Source organism: Nanorana parkeri, unplaced genomic scaffold (genome assembly GCF_000935625.1).
Source record: "Nanorana parkeri isolate BGI_ZX_2015 unplaced genomic scaffold, ASM93562v1 scaffold785, whole genome shotgun sequence".
NCBI classification, from domain to species: domain Eukaryota; kingdom Metazoa; phylum Chordata; class Amphibia; order Anura; family Dicroglossidae; genus Nanorana; species Nanorana parkeri.
The window spans coordinates 214,860-237,525 of NW_017307053.1; the positions used below are offsets into that span (position 1 = coordinate 214,860).

At 40.0% G+C, this 22,666-nt stretch overlaps 1 protein-coding gene across 1 annotated transcript in view; it reads left to right on the plus strand.

Moving 5' to 3' along the window:
* Positions 1-22,666, plus strand: part of LOC108793878 (collagen alpha-1(XIX) chain-like) — a 129,735-nt gene that overhangs the window by 54,737 nt on the left and 52,332 nt on the right. The window contains exons 8-9 of the mRNA XM_018564829.1: positions 11,859-11,894; positions 12,022-12,066. Coding sequence (XP_018420331.1) covers positions 11,859-11,894; positions 12,022-12,066 — 81 coding nt within the window. The remainder of the gene's footprint in view (positions 1-11,858; positions 11,895-12,021; positions 12,067-22,666) is intronic.

Genomic DNA, 22,666 nt, shown 5'->3' on the forward strand with positions numbered 1-22,666 from the left:
GCCCGCATCCACGCTCCACATGCCGCCCCGCCTCACCCTTGCTGCTGCCAGACCCGCCCACATCCACATTCCGCACCTCCTCCCCGCCTCACCCTTGCTGCTGTCAGACCCGCCCTCATCCACATGCCGCACCTGCTCCCCGCCTCACCCTTGTTGCTGCCAGACCCGCTCGCCTGCATCCACACGCCGCACCTCCTCCCTGCCTCACGCGCACCGCCCACATCCACAATCGGCACAGGGACGAAGTATGGAGGAGCAGGCGTGATTGGATGACAGCCCCCGATAGACAGTCCCGATCTCAGAAGCAAGTTGCTGGAATACTGCTCAGGTAAGCCTGCACTTCCCTCCCCCCCACATGGTGCTCTATAATGTATTGCTGGGATAGTGGGATTTGTAGTCCTCTGTAGCTGACGGTATATTGCACTTTACTGTATATTATACCATCAGCTATAGAGTCCTACAAATCCCAGCAATACATTATACACTGCATGTATAATGTATTGCTTGGATTTGTTGTACTCCTATATAGCTGGTGGTATTCTGCATTGCGCTGTATAGGGGACTACAAACCCCAGCAATAATAAATTATACAGCGCAATGCAGAATTCCATCCGCTATAACGTACTATTGCTGGGACTTGTAGTCCTATATAGCTGGTGGTATTCTGCATTTTGCTGTATAATGTATTATTGCTGGGATTTGTAGTCCCCAATACAGCAAAATGCAGAATACCACCAGCTATAGAGGACTACAAATCCCAGCAATAGTACATTATAGCTGGTGGAATTCCACATTGCGCTGTATAATGTATTGCTGGGATTTGTAGTCCTCTATGGCCGGTGCCATTCTGCATTGATTGCTGTATAATTTTACACTTTCCATTTCACTATATTGCACACCACACTTCTTTTCTTATTTCCACCGCTCCAAGCTTGCTCCTGTGATGGACTACAATCTCAATACAAACTAGTAGTCCATCACTGGAGCCTTTTGTTTTGGAGCAGAGAGCCCGCACTGACCACCTGGCGGTCCGCATTGGCCACCTGAGAGCCTAATTAGGGAACCACCTCTGCTGCACACACACGCACCCGTGAAACTCTCTGGACCCCTGGTGAGAGCCCGCACAGCCCACCTGAGACCCTTTAGACATCAGGCGGAGAACCCAGAGCAACAGAGTATGTAGCTTCATATTATTCTGCATTGCGCTGTGTAATGTATTGCTGGGATTTGTAGTCCTCTATAGCTGATGCTGTTCTGCATTGCTGTATAATGGTATTGCTGGGAATTGTAGTTCTCTATAGCTGTTGGTAGTCATTATTGCTGGGATTTATAGTCCGCTATAGCTGATGGTATTCTGCATTGTTGTGTAATGTATTGCTGGGATTTGTAGTTCTCTATAGCCAATGCCATTCTGCAATGCTGTACAATGTATTTCTGAGTTAGTGGCAGAACTACCAGGGTCGCAGCAGTCATGCACGCGCACAGCCCTGACGTGGCATCCCTCCACTACCAGGGTGCTTTACATTTCCTAAACCGATAAATACATTCACACTACCGTTACATGGATGGCAAAAGTGGCAGACAGGGGTGGGGAGAAGGCGGGGAAGAGGGAGAGCGCTATGGGGGCCAAGTTGCTGCACCATGGGCCTCTGGGTTGTACTTGCCCCCTGGGCTAAAAGTTGCCAGTCAGCCCCTGAGTTTAATGTCACTTTAAATATCAGAAATATTAAAAACATTCACAGGAATATTATCAACGCCTTTTCTGCCAATGCTGATACATGTGCACAGCAAATTTTTATGAATAGACTCATAATGTCACACAGCTTAGAATTTCATAGAATTATTTTCAAGGAAAAGTCCTGTGACACACCATGTTTAAATCATGACACTACTGTCCTCCAAATACAAGAGTACATCCCACATTATTTTTAAATCACTTCAGTATATCATCAGTTCGTGTATATTGTGCTATATTATTTTTTTCAGAAGGTTTGCACACATCCATTTGTTACATCCTGCCAGCATACTATAGAAAATGACAGATTTTCCTGCTTGTATGTTAGCTTTTTTAGACCATGTATTCCTATTTTTTTTCTTATTTGAATATTCCATTAAATGTGTGTGTTTACTTTGTGAAATTCACTCCCCCCTTGAAACGGCTTTGGATCTGCTTCATTACTCATCCTCCTGGCTGGTGCAGGTCATTTGTTTTCCTGTTAAAACAGGCAAGCAAGAGATTGTGTACTGCATGTATAGGTATAGTATGAAAAAACATTATTACGCCAGGCACAGATCAATATCACATTTCAATTAGACAACACAAAGCAACGCACTCTCCCAGCGGGGAAGCAGGTGCACAAATTGCATGAAAACAGCACAAGCAGCAGAGCGATGTTCTTTTTTTATCATTGTTACGCAGCACTGCAGCCACAACACAATGATAAATTGTCCTCTTATTGTTTTTTGAAATGATGTCTGAGGTAAGTCCCCTGAAATGACATTAATTTACACAGGCCTCCTCTAGACTTGCTACCTCCAGCCACGAGTCAGGTGAACACTCTCAGCTCCATCACTAGACGTTTGGCTGGTAGCCCAGTTTGTTTCCCTCTAATCTTCTTTTTGATCCCATCTGACATCGTGTCAGATGGGAACGAAGTTACATCACCTACTTCCTGTTCTCTCTCAGTCAGGACATGTTGTGCTTTTTATATGCGTAGCAAATTTCAGTAAACTTTTCACATGCCATGCAAAGCTCATTTTGAATAAAGCATATAGTTTTGTGATTTTTTTCCTCTATATTGCTTTCATGGCATCTTTATTTTTGCTGTAACATGATCGTCATGATAGCACATTGTGTAGGGAATAAATTGTTTCTTAGATTTTGTTTATGCCTTGTTACATTGCTGCCACAAAATACTACAAATTTGAATATTGATCCAAGCTTAGTAAACTGAATTGTCCAAATTTATTATTGATTGATTCTGCCAATAGATTGGTAGTTTGAATCAATGCATACTTTACTAGCAAATAAAGTCTTGCAGACAAAGATTAGTTTGAGTTATATATAAAAATCTATTTTCTACTCCATGGTTACTAGCATTATTATGCTACTGTATACAATGAATGATGTCAGTGGCATCATTTCATTTTGGATAGAGTAGGACATGGGTAATACTCCTATTTGCGTCCATTTGGAGATATTTTATTTCTCTTTCTGTCCTAGAGGCACAACATGAAGTAGGTGGAAATCTGTCTAAGGGTGAGTTCACACATTATGTGTTGGGGCTGCGCTGGCCGTTTTATCCTGTGTAGCCCTAATGCGAGACAAGCACAGGGTGGACTGAGTTCACATCACAACAATGCATGGGCATTGCAGTGGTGTGAACTGAAAAAAAAGTATGGCATGCAGTACTTTTTTCCAGAACAGTGGAATGTGAGGCAGTAAAACTGCCTTGCACCCCGCTGTGCTTGTAGAACTGAATGAAATGTTACTTATGATATTTCAATATAGTTCTAAAAAAAAAGTGTACAGTGCAGTGTTCCGGGTATTTTGAGCAGTGACTGGTGGGAATTGGCCCTAAAAGGAGGAAAAATCCCTTATTAGACAACTGTCACCAGAACAGGTGTTCCAACTGGAAGAATTTCCCTCTGCACCTGTTCTGTTGACAGCCATAACATTTTGGATTTCCAATCACTTTGTCTTGAGAGGGGAGAATCTGCTCTGTGGTGACACAGATGCCAAATAAATCTGGCAGGTGGTTAACCCATTCTCTGCTCTATCCAAAAAACAAGTTTGGCTATAGATACACAGATGATCGCTTATCCCCCATTCACACTGAGCAACATGGATCTTGCACGTTTTTCCGTGCGATTGTCATATGCGTGATATTGCGTGACGTGTCGCATTGGGCTGAAGCAATCGTGAGCAAAATCGCGCAACATTCGCACAAAAAAGGGTTGAGTACTAGCGACAAGCTACAGCGACGAGCTACAGGCGACATTGAGCTGTAAGATGTGAACAGCTCCATTGAAATGCATTGAACTAACTAAATGGAGCGAGATCGCTTGGAAATATGCGCGATTTTGGAGCGGAAATACATGCCATAAACCGCTCAGTGGGAACGGGGACTTAGAGCAAATTATATATTTAAATTGAAAATGGACCACCCTCCCTATTATCAATGTTTGTCCATGGGGCTTTAGTTTGTAGGGTGGTCCCTAGGCAGGGTTTAGTTAAACCAAAACTGGTAATACAATATGAATAATGTAATATTTGACAGATTCTCATGTCTTAACTTGTATTCATTCAGTCCCCTTAATCATCTCCAAATTTAGTTGCAGCATTCTGGTCAAATAGTAGCTGATGTTTTTAGCAAACTAGAAGCGTAGCAGGTCAGTTATAAAAATGTTCAGTTAATCTTTTTACCTAGTATCCAAAAAAGGGTCATGTACAAGCGACAAGCTACAGCGACGAGCTACAGGCGACATTGAGCTGTAAGATGTCAACAGCTCCATTGAAATGCATTGGACTAACTACATGGAGCGATATCACTCGAAAATAGTTATTTCCGAGCGATATCGGTTATAAAAATGTTCAGGTAATCAGTTTACCCCGTATACAAAAAAATCCAAAGCGGACAGGAAATTAGAGAAAAAATCTAAATGCAGAATTGCCAGCTCTTAGCCATGAGCAGGCATGCAGCATCTACAAGGTAAGACTATATATTCAGAATTCTGCATCCACAAAATTGTAGAGAGTTTCACACTGATGCAGCAAAGCCATTGCCACTTAACTATTGAAAGCTATAAAACTCAGAAACCTTACATTTCTTATTTAGCCCACAAGCGTATAAATTGATGATTTAATAGGCAAAAGTTTCAATGAACTTTGATTCCACGGTATTCTAGCTTTTGGAGATATTCAGAGCTTTAAGACATTGGCTACTTTTATTCACATATCCAATACTACCATCTAGTGGCTGTATATCAGCAAATGAGCATTACGTTATAATGCAGTGCATCATAAGGTAGCATTTCACATAAGCCCTTATCACATTCAATTGTAAATAGAGGACCAAGCGAAGAGGTTTGGAATTGAAGTGTCCTTTGCTTCTGTCAGTACAGATTATATCTAGTTAAGTAGATAGAAGGATTTGTTTTCCTCTGTAAGAATGCAGTTATTTGCATTAATAATGAATTTTGAAAAGAGAATGAGCACATGTTTAAAGGACAACAAAAGGCAAAGCTGTTTTGATGAAAAACTGCTTTATGCTTGTTTCATCTGCACACTGTGGCAACTAGAGATTTAAGAGTCCCAGTCTCAGATGTAACTCTATATGAAGCAGGCAGTACATCTGTCCTTAAAGCCATTAGATCAAGGGTCCCCTACATGACTGCTTTCTCCCCTTGATTTAGAACATGTATGTTTGCATTACATTGCTGCAGACTAAAGCAACATTTATTGTTTGGTCCATTTATATTTTTCCATTCTCCTTTCTGCTAGTTAATTCTCACTGGTACCAGATTATAAACTGCCCCCATTTTGCAGACCTATGCAAGAAGCAGTGTTTTGAAAATTGTTTTTTGCATGCAACTCAGATGGATATCTAAGGCACTGAGCCTTGCCACATGGGAATGGTGTGGAGCATATCTCAAAAGTTGGGGTTGTTAAATAGGCTCCAGTGGCAAAATAAAGAAGGGGGACAGAAAGATATCTAAGACAATGAGCCTTACCACAGGGGAAAGGTGTGGGGCATATCTCAGAAGTTGGGGTTGTTAAATAGGCTCCAGTGACAAAATAAAGAAGGGGTCAGTTTACATACAGGTACAATATGGTACCTTATACCTGTTACAATACAGGGGTTAGTTTTTAAAAAAAATGTTGGGCAGCATCTGCTTTGAGCTATACATGGTTTTGACCAGCTCAGCTATGACCTGCTAAGGAAGAAAAGCCACTAATGGGTTCCAGTGTTTGTTAATTCATCCATGTATTCCTGACTATTATAAATATGGGAACCTCATAAATGGAACAGGTAGTCATCTTATTACAAGTAGAATTCCTTGCCATTTTTCCACATAAAGTAACAAAAGTAGCTTTAAGAGTTTTGTATTTAATTCTTGTGTAGATAGAGAGGGTTTTTGCTTTTTTATGTAACCGGTTGGGGGGGGTGTTATTTCATTCATTCATATATTAGTAGTGCACTGGTACAGAGGAAGCTGGCACACTTAAGTCTCTGACACACTGCACGCGAAGCAGCGCGTAGCTGTGGTGTGCTGCCTTTGCGAGCAGTGTGTCATGTAATTTTCTCCTTGGCACATCAGCTTGCGAGAGCTCGCGTAGCTGAGCGTGCCAAGATGAAAAATGTCATCTTCAGCCAATCGGCTCGAGCGTATAAACCCGCACGTCAGCATGCAACATCTGGCTGGCTGTTACGCACGAGCCAATTGGCTGAAGATGCAGTCAATCATCTGCCTGCACTCAGCTCACACACTGCACACAAAGCTCCTTGCCGGACAGCTGTTCTTCGGTCTGCACGGCTTTGCTTGCAGTGTGTCGCGGGCTTAAGTCCTATTACTATGGAAAAACTAGCCTACATGCTTGGCAGTCCAAGCTAGTATTTTCAAGGGCATCAGACATGTTTTCATGTTTTGAAGATTAAAAAGAGAAAAAATTGATTAAAAATGTTTTCAGATCAGCCGGCTGGATTTTAATAAATGTTTTCATATCACCAGAATTATAGTGGGAAAGGGGTGCCAAGGTATGTGCTACATCAGGCAGCATGAACAAATCCATTTCTTTTGGTTTTCTAAGCATATGTTGCCCCAATCCAATGTCTATCTCTGTCAACTATTAAATACTTGCATAACTTTTCTTTTATATGAGAAAGAAAAGTGCACAGTGTAAAGTAATCTACAGCAGCCAATTAGTAATAGTCTATCTCTTCTCCAGTTTCTTACATTAATGAAAGCTGGAAACTGGCTGCTGTGGGTCACTGTATGTCAACTCACATCACTGAACCATGTTATTATGACATAATTATATGATGGGTTTGTCAGCCCAGTTTTTCATATTTCCTACCTATTTGTATTAGACAGGGCTTTAGTAAATGCATGGTCATTTTAATTGACATGTACAGAAATGTTATATAGGAAAGCAACAATACAACTTTTTTAAGACCAAGTACTTTCCCTCAGGTATTTGCCAATACCAATTACCGATAATTTTTCTTAAAGGGACATGTGACATTTTTTCTAAAACAATACGGACTAGGGATACATCGATACTAGTATCGGTATCGATGCTGATACCGAGTATTTGGGTGAGTACTAGTACTCGCCCAAATGCTCCCGATATTTATCCCGATACCGGTATCAAGAAGCCCTGCTTCCTGCTTGGTCGGGAAGCTGGCTCCATGCTCCCTCATCGCCAGGGAGCATGGAGCTGGCTTTCTGGCCAATCAGGAAGCCGAGCGGCGAGTAATTACACCATGCTTCTTCGTCACCTGGTGACGTGGGATCATGGAACCAGCTTCCCAGCTAATCAGGAAGCAGGGCAGTGAGTCATTACACGTCGCCTGGCTTCCATAATGGGACTTCTGGTATCGGTACTCATACTCAATACCAAAAAACTGTATTAAAAATGTAAAGGGCCAGTATCGGCTTTTAGAATCTGGGCATTTTCACAAGTTATTAGTATCGGTGCATCCTTAGTGTTATGCTTACAAAGTTGAAATCATGTATACAGCTTTATATGTGCAGTATATCATATGATAGGTTTGATTTACCAAGTCAACATGATGTGTTGACAAATTACTCCTGTAGAAGTGTTCTGAAGTAACAGATGTTTTAAGTAATCTTATATTCTTGGAATGGGTTGATACTGGAAAAAAATAAAATGTATAAAATATAACCCTACTAGGGATTTGAATAAAAAAACACATCTTGCCTGCTCATGCCAGTACAACGGGTTTAACTGTATTACTTTATGTTGTATAATTGTTTCCCAGTACTCTTGTTGGCTTTGACATATACTGTTAAAATAAAACACTGTACTATAACTAGGATTTTCAGACTTTCAGTTTATGCTTTATTTAAATTGATTTTTATGTATTTATGAAATATTTTACAAATGTTTTAGTGGACATTTTTCACCCTACAAATATTATGTGTTATTTCAGAAACAGTATAATATTTTTATCAATTATTTATTTACTTCTGTGTTCTTCCTGTATGTTTGCTGTAACACACTTCAAGGGATGGAGCTACTAACTGACTTTGCTAAATAGTTTCTGAAGATATAATGATAATGTTCTTCCCTGATGCACATGCAGAGATCATGTTCTTCAGATAGAAGGATATCTACAGCAAGCAATGTTGTCAGTGTCCCCAATGGCATCAGCTGCCTGCTCAGACTGACGATGGGTTTGCATATCAGAGAATTCTGCACCACTGCCTTGCCTAGTACCTCATAGTAGCAAAGAGAGCAGCTGCTATGGGCTATTTCTGCCAGACACACCATAGGGCAGAAGAAGGGTTTTTAATGTTATACTTATTTCATATATTGTCATGCAAACCTAAAGTAGAACTGCAGCCGAAACATTTTTTATCTAGTTTTGGAGAGAGTAGGGGAGGATGAATCAGCTTCTTTTTTTGCTCCTCTGTCTCACTGGGGAGTTTTTTCCTTATTTTCCTGTCTGATAACCACAACAGGAAGGGAAAGGAAATTCCTCCAAAGTATGGGTAATCTCTGGAAGATTTTCTTTCTATTCATGTTCTGATGACAACCCAAAATGTGGGATTTTCTTCCTAACGGGGGGCACAGATAGCATTAAAAAAAATGCAATTCCCCTCCACTCTGAAACTAACTCCAAAAAATGTTTTTGCTTCAGTAGCACTTAAAATAATATTTGTACAGGGTGAATAAGAAGGAACTGCAGGATTTTTGAAAATTAACCCTTGCAGTGAGGTTATGTGCACTGCAAATGTTAAGTGCTCATTTTCTCTAGGGGATAAAATAAAGCAAAATATTTGCTTTTCCTGTCTGTCTGGTCCCCGCAGCCTCTTCTCTCCTGGGCTCCAGGGATCTAAGGACCTGTGAGCTCATCATATCTAATGCAGTCCCTTAGATGTGAGGGCACTGGGGGACATACCACAGCCTGAGTAAAGGGTGAGAGAGATGACCGGTCACTGCCACAGGACTGAGGATTTGGTACATATATATTCTTTATTTTTGTACAGCTAGTACTAAATGTACTTCCCTTCCTGACAACTTCAAAGCCTCTTTCTAATTTTATCCCTGAAATAAAAATATTACCAATGTGAATATAAGTTTCTATAAACTTTTTCTTAGAGTTTTATCACATATATGCAAATACCTTTGAGTTTAAATAAAAATGTATAATGTATAAAACACATAAAAACAACCAAAATGTAAGTTGAAATGCATGTGAGCAAAAATTTAAGCCACATAGCAGATAGAGCACTTGAAGAGGACCTGTACTAAGGGAATTTGCACTTTACAGGGACATTTTCCTTAGCTTAGTGAATGATGTATCACTCTGCTGACTTCCATCAACCATTATGTGCAAGCAAATATACTGTTTTGTTACTTTTCTTGCACATAATTGGGTATTATTTACACAGTGAAATTAAACCACATTTACTAAGCTCTGGGAAACTCCCCCTACAAAATGCAAATCCCCTTGCAAAGTAAACAGCCGGTTTGCCTTTTATGAAATCATTTCACTCTTTTGTATCTGTGCGGAAATGGTGCATCTTGATAAAGATCAGGAGCAGGGTTTTTCTTCCTCATGTAAGAGTTGCTCCCAATGATCTAATAAATGGTGGTATAATGATCAAGAAGCAGCAAGCTCTCAGATCAAGATTCCACTCCAACAAACCCTTAAGGTCCCCACACACCTTACGATAATCGCGGGAAATCCCGCGATCGTACGATTATCGTAAGGTGTGTGGAAGCCGTGCGACCTCTACTACTGTAAGGTCGCACGACTTTAAACTTACGGACATGTTCGAAAACCCGCCGACCATCGTACCATGTTCGGCGGGTTTGTGGCATGTCTGTACGATAACAGCCGTACGGGCCGGTGTGCGCAAGAGCACACTGCCCGTTCGGCATTGCGGTCATCGGAAGCCCGCCCCTCAGGGGGGCGTGGCTTGTGATCATCGCAAGTACGATCTCCCTATGCAACATAGGCAGATCGTATGTTTTTTTAAGTACCTTACAACCATCGCAAGACAAAAGTCTTGCGATGGTTGTAAGGTGTGTGCCCAGCCTTAGGAGAAGTAGTGACATCAGCAAATCAGACTTGTCATCTCAGAGTCCCGAGGCACAGTCACAGATTAGGAAGTGCCCTGCTTTATTTCAGGTGGAAATTTAAGCAAAATGTAAATGTTCAGGGTACTTCTTATGCAATTAACAGTTTTATAAATGCCCTGTAAGATAGCAAATCGTCAATTTTTAGTTTCCATTTAAACCCATATGTCTACTCCTCAGTCACCTATTTACTACTTTAGGATTCTGTGAAGCATGGGTAAATGGACTCTCTCTCTCTTTTTCTCTCTGACACAATTTTGTTGTGGGTTTCCTCTTGGCTTCTTCACACATGTGAGAAGATCCAGTATTATCAGACTTAATTTTTCATTTGTGAAAAATGGTATTTAATATTAAACCTCCCTCATTTTGATGGTCTCCGAGAAAAAGACAAAATATTTTTTTAATTTTAATTGAAAGTTAATTTTTCCAAAACCCTGCAAAAAAGCTAAAGCTAACAGGGTTATTCACAAAAGGGTGAAGAGTTTGGAGAAGGCATGAAAAGTGAACAATCTCGGACAACATAGCTGAACTGGAAAGTGACCTGAATTTTTCCAAATCAGCTATGTTGGCCTAGATTGTTAACTTCTCCTGCCTTCTCCAAACCCTTCACCCTTTTGTGAATAACCCTGTTTGAATTTGGAGGATTAAATTTAGCAAATGTCCATCTTTTTTTGTTGAAGACATATCTCCTAGTGGGTATATTTTATTTTGACTTTACTTTTTAATCCTTTTGTCCAAATTGTCTTATACTGATCTTTCTTTTTTAATCTTTGAGCCAAAATATTGTATTGCCATGGCTTGTGTCTTAAATATGCTGATTTCAACAACACAGTCTTAAATGTCACACTTTAAAAGCAGCAAGATTTAGCAAAATGTGTAAGAGTTTGCTAAGATATGGTCAGATTTGGAGGAAGGTATAGATAGATCAAAGGTGTATTTAAATATCCCAGTTTTGACTTTTTAAATGTCTAGTGGTATGTGTTTGTCCTTCCCCAGGTTTTGTAGAGATTGGCTACACAGATCAGATAATGGATTGGTTGTATACTAAATTAAATATCCAATATAAATACTTATAACCACTACCACTATTACTATCATACTACTGCTGCTACTACATGTTTCACAATATTGTGACTTTTTAATTATAATATGCATTGTTACAGAAATGTATTGTTAAGGGGTTTCTGAATTTTGGTAACCTGCACCACCACTTTGAACAGTGGTAGATATCATTGCAAGTAGATGTTTTTTTCCCCACCTGCTTTTTTTTTCTTCTGGCTAAATAAAGTAACACTAATTGAATTATTATCTAGCAAAAAATAAAGATAAATTCTTGTTTGCTGAGCATGGTTTCTATCAGTTTTGTAACTTCTAGACTTTGATGAATAGCTGCTATAATCACCCTTCCTGGGTACACAGTGTGTGCTTTTTAAAAGCTTGATGAGAAAGGAGAACTGATGATCTAAAACTCATGTGCGGCTATGCAATGCAATTCAATGACTAAAATTCCATATATCATTTCTAGGGAAGAAACGGAAATGATGGATTACCAGGTTCACTGGTGAGTCATGTTTAATTTCATTGCTTGTAATAACTTCAGTGAACAAACAATAACATTTCTGTTGCAATCTTCGATTTTTATATTTTTCCAAAACCCTTTTCAATAAATTATTCTTTCTACTTTTCAGGGAGCCCCAGGACGACCAGGTGACAGAGGTCCAAAAGGAGAACGTGTATGTTTAAAAAAAATATTTTTAACATTTATATTCCTGTTAAGTCTGCTGACAGTAACTAATTTGCCTGTAAGCCAATTTTCTAAATGCAAAATGTATTTGGACAGGGTAAGTTCATAAGATTTTCCACTGACTTCAACTGTGGAATTTATTTTAGTAGTTCTACTAGTAGTTCTAGTTTCAGAGTTCTTAGGATTATCCTGGACCAATTATGAATACAGTCCATGATTACGCATGCCTTTGCACTGTGCTTTTATTGATATTTAGTAGCCTAAACTATGGGTGGCTTTTAATGCACACATGATATCTTCAGAAACCCATCAGAGAGAAGGTAAATTTTTGCTTATAATGATAATGAAAGAGTATGCAGAACAAGCATTGGTGTTAAGCCTTCACGTTTGACCAGTTGCTCCCCTTTGTTCTCTAGTCTGTGCTAGAGACATGGAAAGGCAGAAACTTTGCTACTTTAAGTAACATAGAGTTATACTTACAAAGCACTGTATTTGTTAATGCTGGCATTCATTTCAGGGAAAACAAACCTATTATAATCTCTGGACTATTTTCCATGATGGAGCATAAGATAATCCATTACGAAGAGTTTTAACAAAACTACATGTGCTAATTATTAATCATTTCATCTAGGAGTATGTGACACGCAAACTACGCATGTACTTTATAAGGAGAGGTCATTCACTATATACAAAATAGAGCAAAGTAGAAAAAATTATAAAGAGAAAAAGTGAGGAATTGCCTGTGTGTAGTGTCAGTATAGATACATACACAAAAAAAATCAAAAAGGTCACATAAAATAATGACCACATTATTTTTACATTATGTGTAATCGCTCTTTTAAATATTGTATATAAGCCAGACAGAGTACATCATGACACGGGTAGTTTCTAAGGGAAAATATGTATGAGCCTGTTGATTCAAAATAAATTCATGCAAAATTCATGCCATGGTAAATTTCAGAAAACAGAATAACATCATGCTGTTGATGAGCGAGCCTGCTGTGAATAATTTCTATGTTCAATTCTGGGAGAAGTGGTCTCATTAGATGACCATTTGTCTGTAGCTTCCATTTCAAATTAATACGAAACTGCTTTCTTTAATTAGTGTAATTTTAAAGTGGCTTTTCAAGTTTTATTTCTGTTGTGCTATTTTTTCTATAGAAGTGTTGTTTGAGTTGTCTGATTTCTTTCATTATTGACAATGAAGCTGGTAGAGATGAATGCTCCAAATTAGAAAGCTTAGTGACTCCCTGGGCTCCAATTCATGACTCATTAATTCATGACATTGAGCATGCTGATGCATGTGTAATTAGCAGTGTCTGTATATCCCTAGTGAACGTGGTTCTGCTAGCCTTTGTACACAGTGCTCTTGTCAATAAATACTCCTTGGCTCATCATGCTTACATATCTCCAGGACTTGAAAAATTTTAGGGTGTCTCACCAGTCAGTCAAAAATGTCACCATTCAGCATGACCGGACTATCGGCCTTGCATTTTATGTTAACATTTTTTAGGGACAGATAGAGCTTTATTTTTTTACTATATAATGAAAAAAGCACTGTAAATGTAAAAGAAAAAAACAAGTTTCCCTACACTATGTTATAAAACATTTATAACTATATTTTTGGTCAAACATAAAAGTCGGGGGCACGTCGAGTAAATAGACACCTAACATATCAAGCCTTAAAATCGCAAAAAAACGCCCATAGGCGACGCTTAAAACGCTTTTACTGCTCATCAGTTTAGTGTTATCAGTGGTTGATGGCCCTAAAATTATTGCTCTTACTCCGACGCTTGCGGCGATATGCAACATGTGCGGCACAATCGGCGTTTTCGCACGTAGACGCACCCAACGCATATCTGAGTGTGTATGTGGGGGGCGGGGACTTAAACATTTTTTTTTCTTTTTTAATTTTTTTATGCTTTTATTTTTTTTATGATTCTTTAATTTTTGTATTAATTTTTTTTTGACACACAACTTTATTGCTATTACATTGTGGGCTAAGAAGCACCCTATGGGATAGCCAATTTACATGACAGGTCCTCTTTATGGAGACATCAGGGGTCTCAAAGACCCCTAATGTCACCTAGGGACCCCCAGAGAAGCTGATGAAGCAGACATCTGCTTCATCAGCTTCTGTAGCTGGAGAGTGACACTGAATGCAGGATGTGATGTAATATACATCACTTCCTGCATTCGGGGACTGAGAGGAGATCAAAGGGAGTTTGTATACTGAACTCCTTTTGATCTCCTGTCACAGAGCCATGCCGGTCGGCCGCATCAGGCACAGTGGATCTCTGGTCCGGCAACGGCAGTGACAGCTGCTAAACAAGCAATCGAGCTTCTCTACAAGACGCCCGATCGATTGAATGTAAAGCTCCCGGTCGGCCGTGTAATTACAACGGCCGGCCGGGAAGCTGCTCTGTCGGGCTCCACCGTCACTTTAAAACCTTTCTATATTTAGTTTGAAACTAATTTTTTAAATTTGCATTTATCATTATTCTACAGAACATGACATAACTAACATATGTATGCATTTTCTTTTGCACATTTTACTGGTAAGCCATTATGATAATACACTATGGTTAGATATATTAATTTTTTTAGGACATCATATACACTCATATAGGGCTTCCAAGAAGCTAGTTAGATTAAATTTTGTATAGTAAATTTTGAAAAAATGTGTGTGCAGCATATGACACTACACTCCAAATGGGTCCCACCAGTGTGTACCTAGCATATCTGAAACCCAGACAAAATTGCCAACTGAACAGTGCCTACATTTGATTGGATGAGGGCACTGTTCAGTTGACAATTTTCTATCTAGCTGCTTTGACAATAGTACATTGAAAAAAGACCTTTTGTCAATGCAGGTGGTGTCAACAGGGCCAATTGATTTTAACATCTAAGCAGACCAAAATGCACATAAACAAATGTTACATCATATTTACACATGTAAATGCGATGTGATGCTAGGATTCGGTACCAGATGCATCTAAATGCATATGCATGTAAACACATGTCATTTAACGCATCTAGAAGCTTAACACAGCATCTAGCCTGACAGATTTTTCTCTGAAACTAGAGCACAAAAACAGTGACAAGTGTGAATGAAGCCTTAATTATGTTCTGTGTGTCCCGAGGTAAGACATGGACATGACTTTTAATATTGTGTGCTAAAATGCATTCCTCTTTTCCATCTCCCTAGCTGGGAGGTAAGCATGCTGGTAAACTACAAATTGTACATGCTGCAGAGTGCTGTGGACAGCCGGTATGGTCCACTGCTATTGGTACTACACTAATTTTGCATTTTGTTCAGATCAACCTGTCATCAGACAGGTCTGGTGCACAAGGGTGTTAAAGCTAAATTTTCCAGGTGGGAATAATACAAATGATACAGGAGAAGGTATAAGTGTAAATGACTCTCAGTAAAGTTATTAACACTTCTTAATTGACATACCTAGCTTCATACCTATTAAGGTACTTTTTACCATATACACTACATTTCTATCTGGGTAAGTCTTTGTTGTTAACCGCTTTCTACCTTTGTGTTCTGTATTCCAAACATCTGATGTGATTAGAAATATTTAAAACTAGATTGAAATAAAACAGAGGCTTCATTGTTGATGTCCTTCATCCTGCTTTATTAGAACCATTTAGAGCTACATTTCACATTAAATGAAGGGAAGCTTTAAGTGTACATTATACTTTCTCTAATAAGGTGCTCTGATTTTAATTTTCACCTATCACCAAAGACATACCTGACTTGAAAAATTAAGCACTTCAAGACCAGGTGTTTAGACCCCCTTCCTGGCCAGGCCATTTTTCAGTATTCAGCGCTGCGGTACTTTGACTGAAGTTTAATACTTACTTTTTTCCAATGTCACACAGATCACTCAGTTATTCTTGGTTTAAATTCCTCATTAGCTACCAAAATTAAATTGTTCTTGGTCTGCAAGGACATATTACAGTGTGAGTGGGCTACAAGCAAAGATCAAATCAGTAGGCCTGAGTACCAGCTGTGCAGCTAGTTGTAGGCTTAGTAACCCAAAGCTGGTCAGTGTTAGAAAGAGGTCAGTTATTAGCAGGCAGTTGGACTGCTAAATAATTTTTTATAATATGCTCCAAGGCTTATTTTTAAGTATATAAAGGATATATATAATCACTATGCAAACGTTTTAGCAGCTGTGAAAAAATGATGTTAAATATGCCTTCAAAAATACACTGAGTGGCCAGATTATTATGACCACCTGACGTTTGTATAATTTCGCACTGAAGTTGCTAGAGGGCCAGACTATTATAAATAGGGAAGTTTACAAAATTTACTATACAAAATTGAATCTAACTAGCTTCTTGGAAGCCCTATATGAGTGTATCTGATGTCCCAAAAAAATTAATATATCTAACCATAGAGCAAGTGTACTATCATAATGGCTTACCAGTAAAATGTGGCAAATTAGCTATAATTTCGCACTGAAGTTGCTAGAGGGTCAGACTATTATAAATAGACCATTGTCGATACCATAGCTCCAAGCCATAATTTTCTCGTATTGAATTATATTAACAGTTACATTTGCCTGGTCCCGGGCCCCCCCGTGCTATTGGTATCTTCCCCTGAGCTTAGTGCCTACAGGGGGCGGGGCTTAGTTTGTCCGGGCAGAAGCGCGGAGGAAGAAGGCGAGCATGTCTGCTGCCGCCTACCGAGTCCGACTGCCTGGATGGGAAAGGTAAGTGTTTCCCCCTGGTGGTGCTGCACTCCATTCCAGTCCAGATATACTGTGAATCCTAAAACCTGGAGCACTCAGTCTCTATTATGTATTTTTCAACTGCAAAATCCCGTCCTCTCTATTCTTGCATCATACCCGTCCTCTCTATTCCTGCATCAAACCCGTCCTCTCTTTTCCTGCATCAAACCCGTCCTCTCTATTCCTGCATCAAACCCGTCCTCTCTATTCCTGCATCAAACCCGTCCTCTATATTCCTGCATCATACCCGTCCTCTCTATTCCTGCATCATACCCGTCCTCTCTATTCCTGCATCATTCCCGTCCTCTCTATTCCTGCATCAAACCCGTCCTCTCTATTCCTGCATCAAACCTGCCCTCTCTATTCCTGCATCATACCCGTTCTCTCTATTCCTTCATCATACCCGTCCTCTCCAATAACACCAGCTATAGAGGAATACATCACATCCCAGCAATAGTACATTATGGTATAATGTACTATTGCTGCATTTCTCTATAGCTGCTGGTATTCTGCATTGCACCGCTGTATCATGTACTATTTTGCACACCACACTTTTCTTTACTTCCACCACTCCAAGCTTGCTCCTGTGATGGACTACAATCTCAGTACAAACTAGTAGTCCATCACTGGAGCCTTTTTTTTCTAATCTGATTAACCGATTAATCGAACTTTAATAATTGGCTAACTAATCGATTTTGAAATTAATCGTTCGCTGCAGCCCTAATTCCAACTTCATATATTAAGTTGTAACAGTGCTAAAATAAAAGTGCATTGAAGGACCCGGAGGGATGACCAGTGGGCGGACTCGATGGGACAGCCGGGTAAAAAAGCCTGGGGGGGGCCCAGGCCTAAAGTTGTGTAAGGGGCCCCAAAATTTCTGAAGGCTGCCCTGACCCCACATGCATGAGTACAACCCTTCAAGCTGGTGGGGGCAGTGTTATGGTTTGGGGCATGTTTTCCTTTCTGGCATGATTTGGGCCCTTTAATTCGTGTGGAACAACGCCCAAATAGCACAACATACCAAAGTATTGTTGCTGATCAAGTTCACCCTATCATGTTGATGGCGTATCCCAATGGAGATGGCTTCTTCCAACAAGACAATGCACCATGCCACGCTGCTCATATTGTGCAGGAGTGGTTTCAAGAACATGAGGGAGACTTTACCTTGCTTAGGTGGCCCCCACAAGCACCAGATCTCAATCCAATTGAGCATTTGTGGGATGAAGTTGAAAGAGCCATCAGGCAGCTGGTTCCACAACCATCAAATCTCACAGAACTGGACAGTGCTATTCATCAGGCATGGTGTCAGATTCCTCGCATCACCTTTCAACATCTCGTGGAGTCAATGCCAAGAAGTTTTGTCACAGTATTGAAGGCAAAAGGTGGCCCAACAAAGTACTGATGGGGTGGTCATAATAATCTGGCCACTAAGTGTATATATTGTAACAGTTTTTTTTATTATTTACAAAATGCAAAGTGAGTAAACAGAAGAAAAATCTAAATCAAATCAATATCTGGTGTGACTATCCCCTTGGCTTCAAACCAGCATCAATTCTTAAGCTGCCCATACACCTTACAACCATCGCACAACTTTCACTGTGCGATGGTTGTAAGGTCATTAAAATTTCATACGACCTGCCCATCTTGGACAGGCATGCGCACACCGTCCCGTGCATTTTTAGGAGGCTTAAAACTGGGTGAGGAACAACCAAACTCTGCTCCTAAGGTGAGGTTGTGGAAGACAGTTTCATTTCACAGGTCATACACCATGGCGAGACTGAGCACAAGAACAAGACACAAGGTAGCTTTGATGAATCAGCAAGTTCTCTCGAAGGCAAAGATTTCAAAGCAGACTGGTGTTTCAAGATGTGCTTGTTAAGCTCTTTTGAAGAAGCACAAAGAAACAGGCATTGTTGAGCACCATAGGCACAGTGGTCGGCCAAGAAAACTTAAAGCAGTAGATGAAAGCCACATCATGCTTACTTCCCTTCAACATCAGAAGATGTCCAGCAGTGCCATCAGCAACGAACTGGCAGAAACCAGTGGGATCCTGGTACACACAATTACTGTCCGGAGAAGTCTGGCCAAAAGTGGTCTTAATGGAAGAATTGCGTCCAAAAAGCCATACCTACAACATGGAAACAAGTCTAAGCAACTCAACTATGCATGAAAACATAAGAACTGGGGTGCAGAAAAATGGCAGCAGGTGCTCTGGAGTCAAAATGTGAAATATTTGGCAGTAGCAGGGGGCAAATTGTTTGCCAAAGGGCTGGAGAGCAGTTCAATAATGAGTGTCTCCAGGCAACGGAGAAGCATGGTGGAGGTTCCTTGCAAGTCTGGAGCTGCATTTCTGCAAATTAAGTTGGAGATTTGGTCAGGATCAATGGTGCACTCAACTCTGAGAAGCACAAGCAGATACCATGCATCATGCCATACCATCAGGGAAGTGTGTTTTTGGCCCCAAATGTATTTTGCAGCAGGACAACGACCCCAAATATACAGGAAATTTCATTAAGAACCATCTTCAGTGTTAAGAAGAACAAGGAGTCCTGGAAGTGGTGGTTTAACCCCCACAGAGCCCTGATCTCAATATCATCAAGTCTGTCTGGGATTACATATAGAGACAGAAGGATTTGAAGCAGCCTACATTCACAAAATATCTGTGGTTAGTTCTCCAAGATGTTTGGAACAACCTACCTGCAGAGTTCCTTCAACAACTGTGTGCAAGTGTACCTAGAAGAATTGGTGCAGTTTTGAAGGCAAAGGGTGGTCACGCCAAATATTGATTTGATTTGATTTGGATTTCTCTTCTGTTCATTTCTTTTTCATTGTGTTAATTGATAAAAATAAACTATTACTACTATTTTTTACATAGTAACATAGTGGATAAGGTTGAATAAAGACAAGGGTCCATCCAGTTCAACCTGTGTGTGTATGAGTATGTGTGATTGTGTATCTGTATTTATTTGACTCTTAACACTGCCCATATTTTGTATATGATGTGAAATAAGAAACTCATACAGAAGTTTCTTGAATGTATCAAGAGATCACTGCCTGTAAAAGGGAATTCAACAATTTCACTACTCTCATAGTAAAAAAAAACTATGATTTCTGAGATTGAGCCCCCTTTCCCCCAACTTCCTGTTGTGTCCCCATGTTCTCAATACAGTTTTCTGATTGAACAGTTTTTGTTCCGTATATTGTGATCCCCATTGATGATTTTGAAGACTGCAATGAAGTCTCCTCGTAATTGCCTCTTTTCTAAGGTGAATCATTTTAATTGTTGAAGGCGGTTCTCATAACTCAGGCCTTCTATCCCTTTAATTAATTCTGTAGCCCTTCTTTGAACTCTCTAGCTTGATGACGTGTCTCCTGAGAGTTGGCGACCAAAACTGCATACTCAAGATGAGGCTGAACCAGTGATTTATACAGTGGTATTACTCTTTTATCCCTTGCCGCGATACCTCTTTTAATGCATCCAGGATCCGGTTTGCTCTGCTGGCTGCTGCTTGGCAAGGCTTACTGTTGCCAAAGCTGTGATTTATGAGCACCCCCAGGTCTTTTTCCATGGTTGACTTCCCTAATGTAGCACCCCCCAAGTGGTAGTTTGCCCACAGGTTCTTTGCTCCCATGTGCATAACCTTACATTTTTCAACATTAAATCACATTTCCAGCTGCTGATCTCTGGTCCCGGAAGTCATGTAATGCACATCACTTTTGGTGTCACTGTACACATTCTCTGGCTCTTAGAAGTCTCCATAAAGAGGACTTGTTACATTATATGTGCTATTACATAGGGGGATTGTTGGCCCCCTATGTGATCGCAATAAAGTTGAGTATAACATTTTTTTGTGCAAACACGCGTCGGATGCTCCTACGTGCAAAAACAAAAAAAGTTGCGACACATATTAAATATTCAGAAACAGGAACCATACCGCACTCCTTACCGGGATTCCCACTTGATGAAGATGGGTGCTCGAAATGACTGCGGATGGCACCGCCACACATGAACAGTAGAAAAATGTCACCAGCACACCATGAGTTGAAAAAGCAAAATATTTTATGCCCAGTAGCTGTATCTCATTGGCAAGCGCTTTCGGGGCCTCGCAGGGTCTAAGCCTGATGAAGGGGACCCTGCGAGGCCCCGAAAGCGCTTGCCAATGAGATACAGCTACTGGCAATAAAATATTTTGCTTTTTCAACTCATGGTGTGCTGGTGAAATTTTTCTACTGTACATATTAAATATTGTCGCGAGCGTTGGAGTGAGAGCAATCATTCTAGGCCCATCAATCATTGTTAACACTAAACTGATGAGCAGTAAAAGCGTTTAAAGCATCGCCTATGGGAAATTTTGGTTATTTTAGTTTTTTTGCGATTTCACAGACATACACAATTTTAAGGCTTTACATGTTTGGTACCTATTTACCCGGGGTGGCCCCATCTTTTATATTTTACCAAAAAATTGGCTATTATATTCTGTTTTCATGCACTAAATTTCATTTTAGTGTATTCAATCCTAAAATTACTTGTTTGACAAGCATTTGCGCAAATACCGTGCAACATAAAACATTGCAGCTAGCATTTCTTTATTCTAGAGGGCCTATGCTTTCAGAAAATATATCATTGTTTTGGGGTGTTAATCTGTTTTCTAGCCAAAAATTCAGATTTTATCATGTGTGTGCACATGTAAGAAATTGCTCCCGACAGCAAGTGGTTAATAGGTTGGCCTAGCAAGAACGGCCCTTCATGAAGCCATGTTGGTTACTACATATGGTGCCAGTTTTGTTTGCAAATTCCTGCATACAGTTTCTTATCATGCACACTATTGACATTACGCTGGCAGGCCTAAGACTGTTAAAGCTGCAAAGGGTAAGCCAACACAATATTGAACCCTATGGACTAAGATAGATTGCGTTATAGATTTGTATGATTAATTTTTATTTTCTAACTTTAGAAGTAAATTAAACCACTTTTTTATGTATTGCTTGTGCGAAACATATTGCAGCAATGTAAAGCTGGCCATACACCTATAGATTTTCTGCAGATTTTCTATGGTCAAATGGAAAAAGTACTACAGTTACACTTTTGCCATCTGTCCTGCAGAAAATCTATTGGTGTATGGCCAGCTTAAGATTTCTGAAGAGTGCACAAGCATTGTGTAAAAGGCAAGGTTTACCTGTAGTCTAGAACACATCACAACTATTAGCTCAGAGGATAGTTGGTGTTGTTGGATGCACTGGGAATGAGAGTTGAGTACAGGTTTGGATATTCAATGGGACCCTAAGCAGTGTTTTTGCTGGTGGTGAGATATCCATTTCATGAATGAGACAAACAGCCGGACTGCAGGAAAGGAGAAGCAGCATGTCTGATGCTTAGAGGCAAATTACTGTGGTGTTTTAGTAGGTGACATGGATATTCCCAAACCATGTGGGTTTATGTATGCCAATCGCGAAGTACCTGTCAACAGGTAAAGGTGATAAATGCCAGTGATTGTCTGTATTCAGTTGATGTAGCTTTCCTTTAGACACAGAAGAATGCATCCAGTTTACCTCTCTGTATAAGGGCCCACTAAAGGACCTTCTGTTAGATTTAATGGCAAGTCCAATAATTGCAACAAAGGCCTCCTTCCTTGGTGTTAGTGTGTAATTAATTCAGGACACAGACGACAACTAATAGCATCATCTGACATGGTTCTTACATGCAAAAGCTATTTGATATTAGTATTTAAACACAACTCACAGATATTTCTGTAGACCTAAGCAACTTACACAAAAATCTCCCACGTGTTTTATGCTGCACGTGTTCTGTAAATACATTGATTATTTTTGTTGTCAGTATGTATA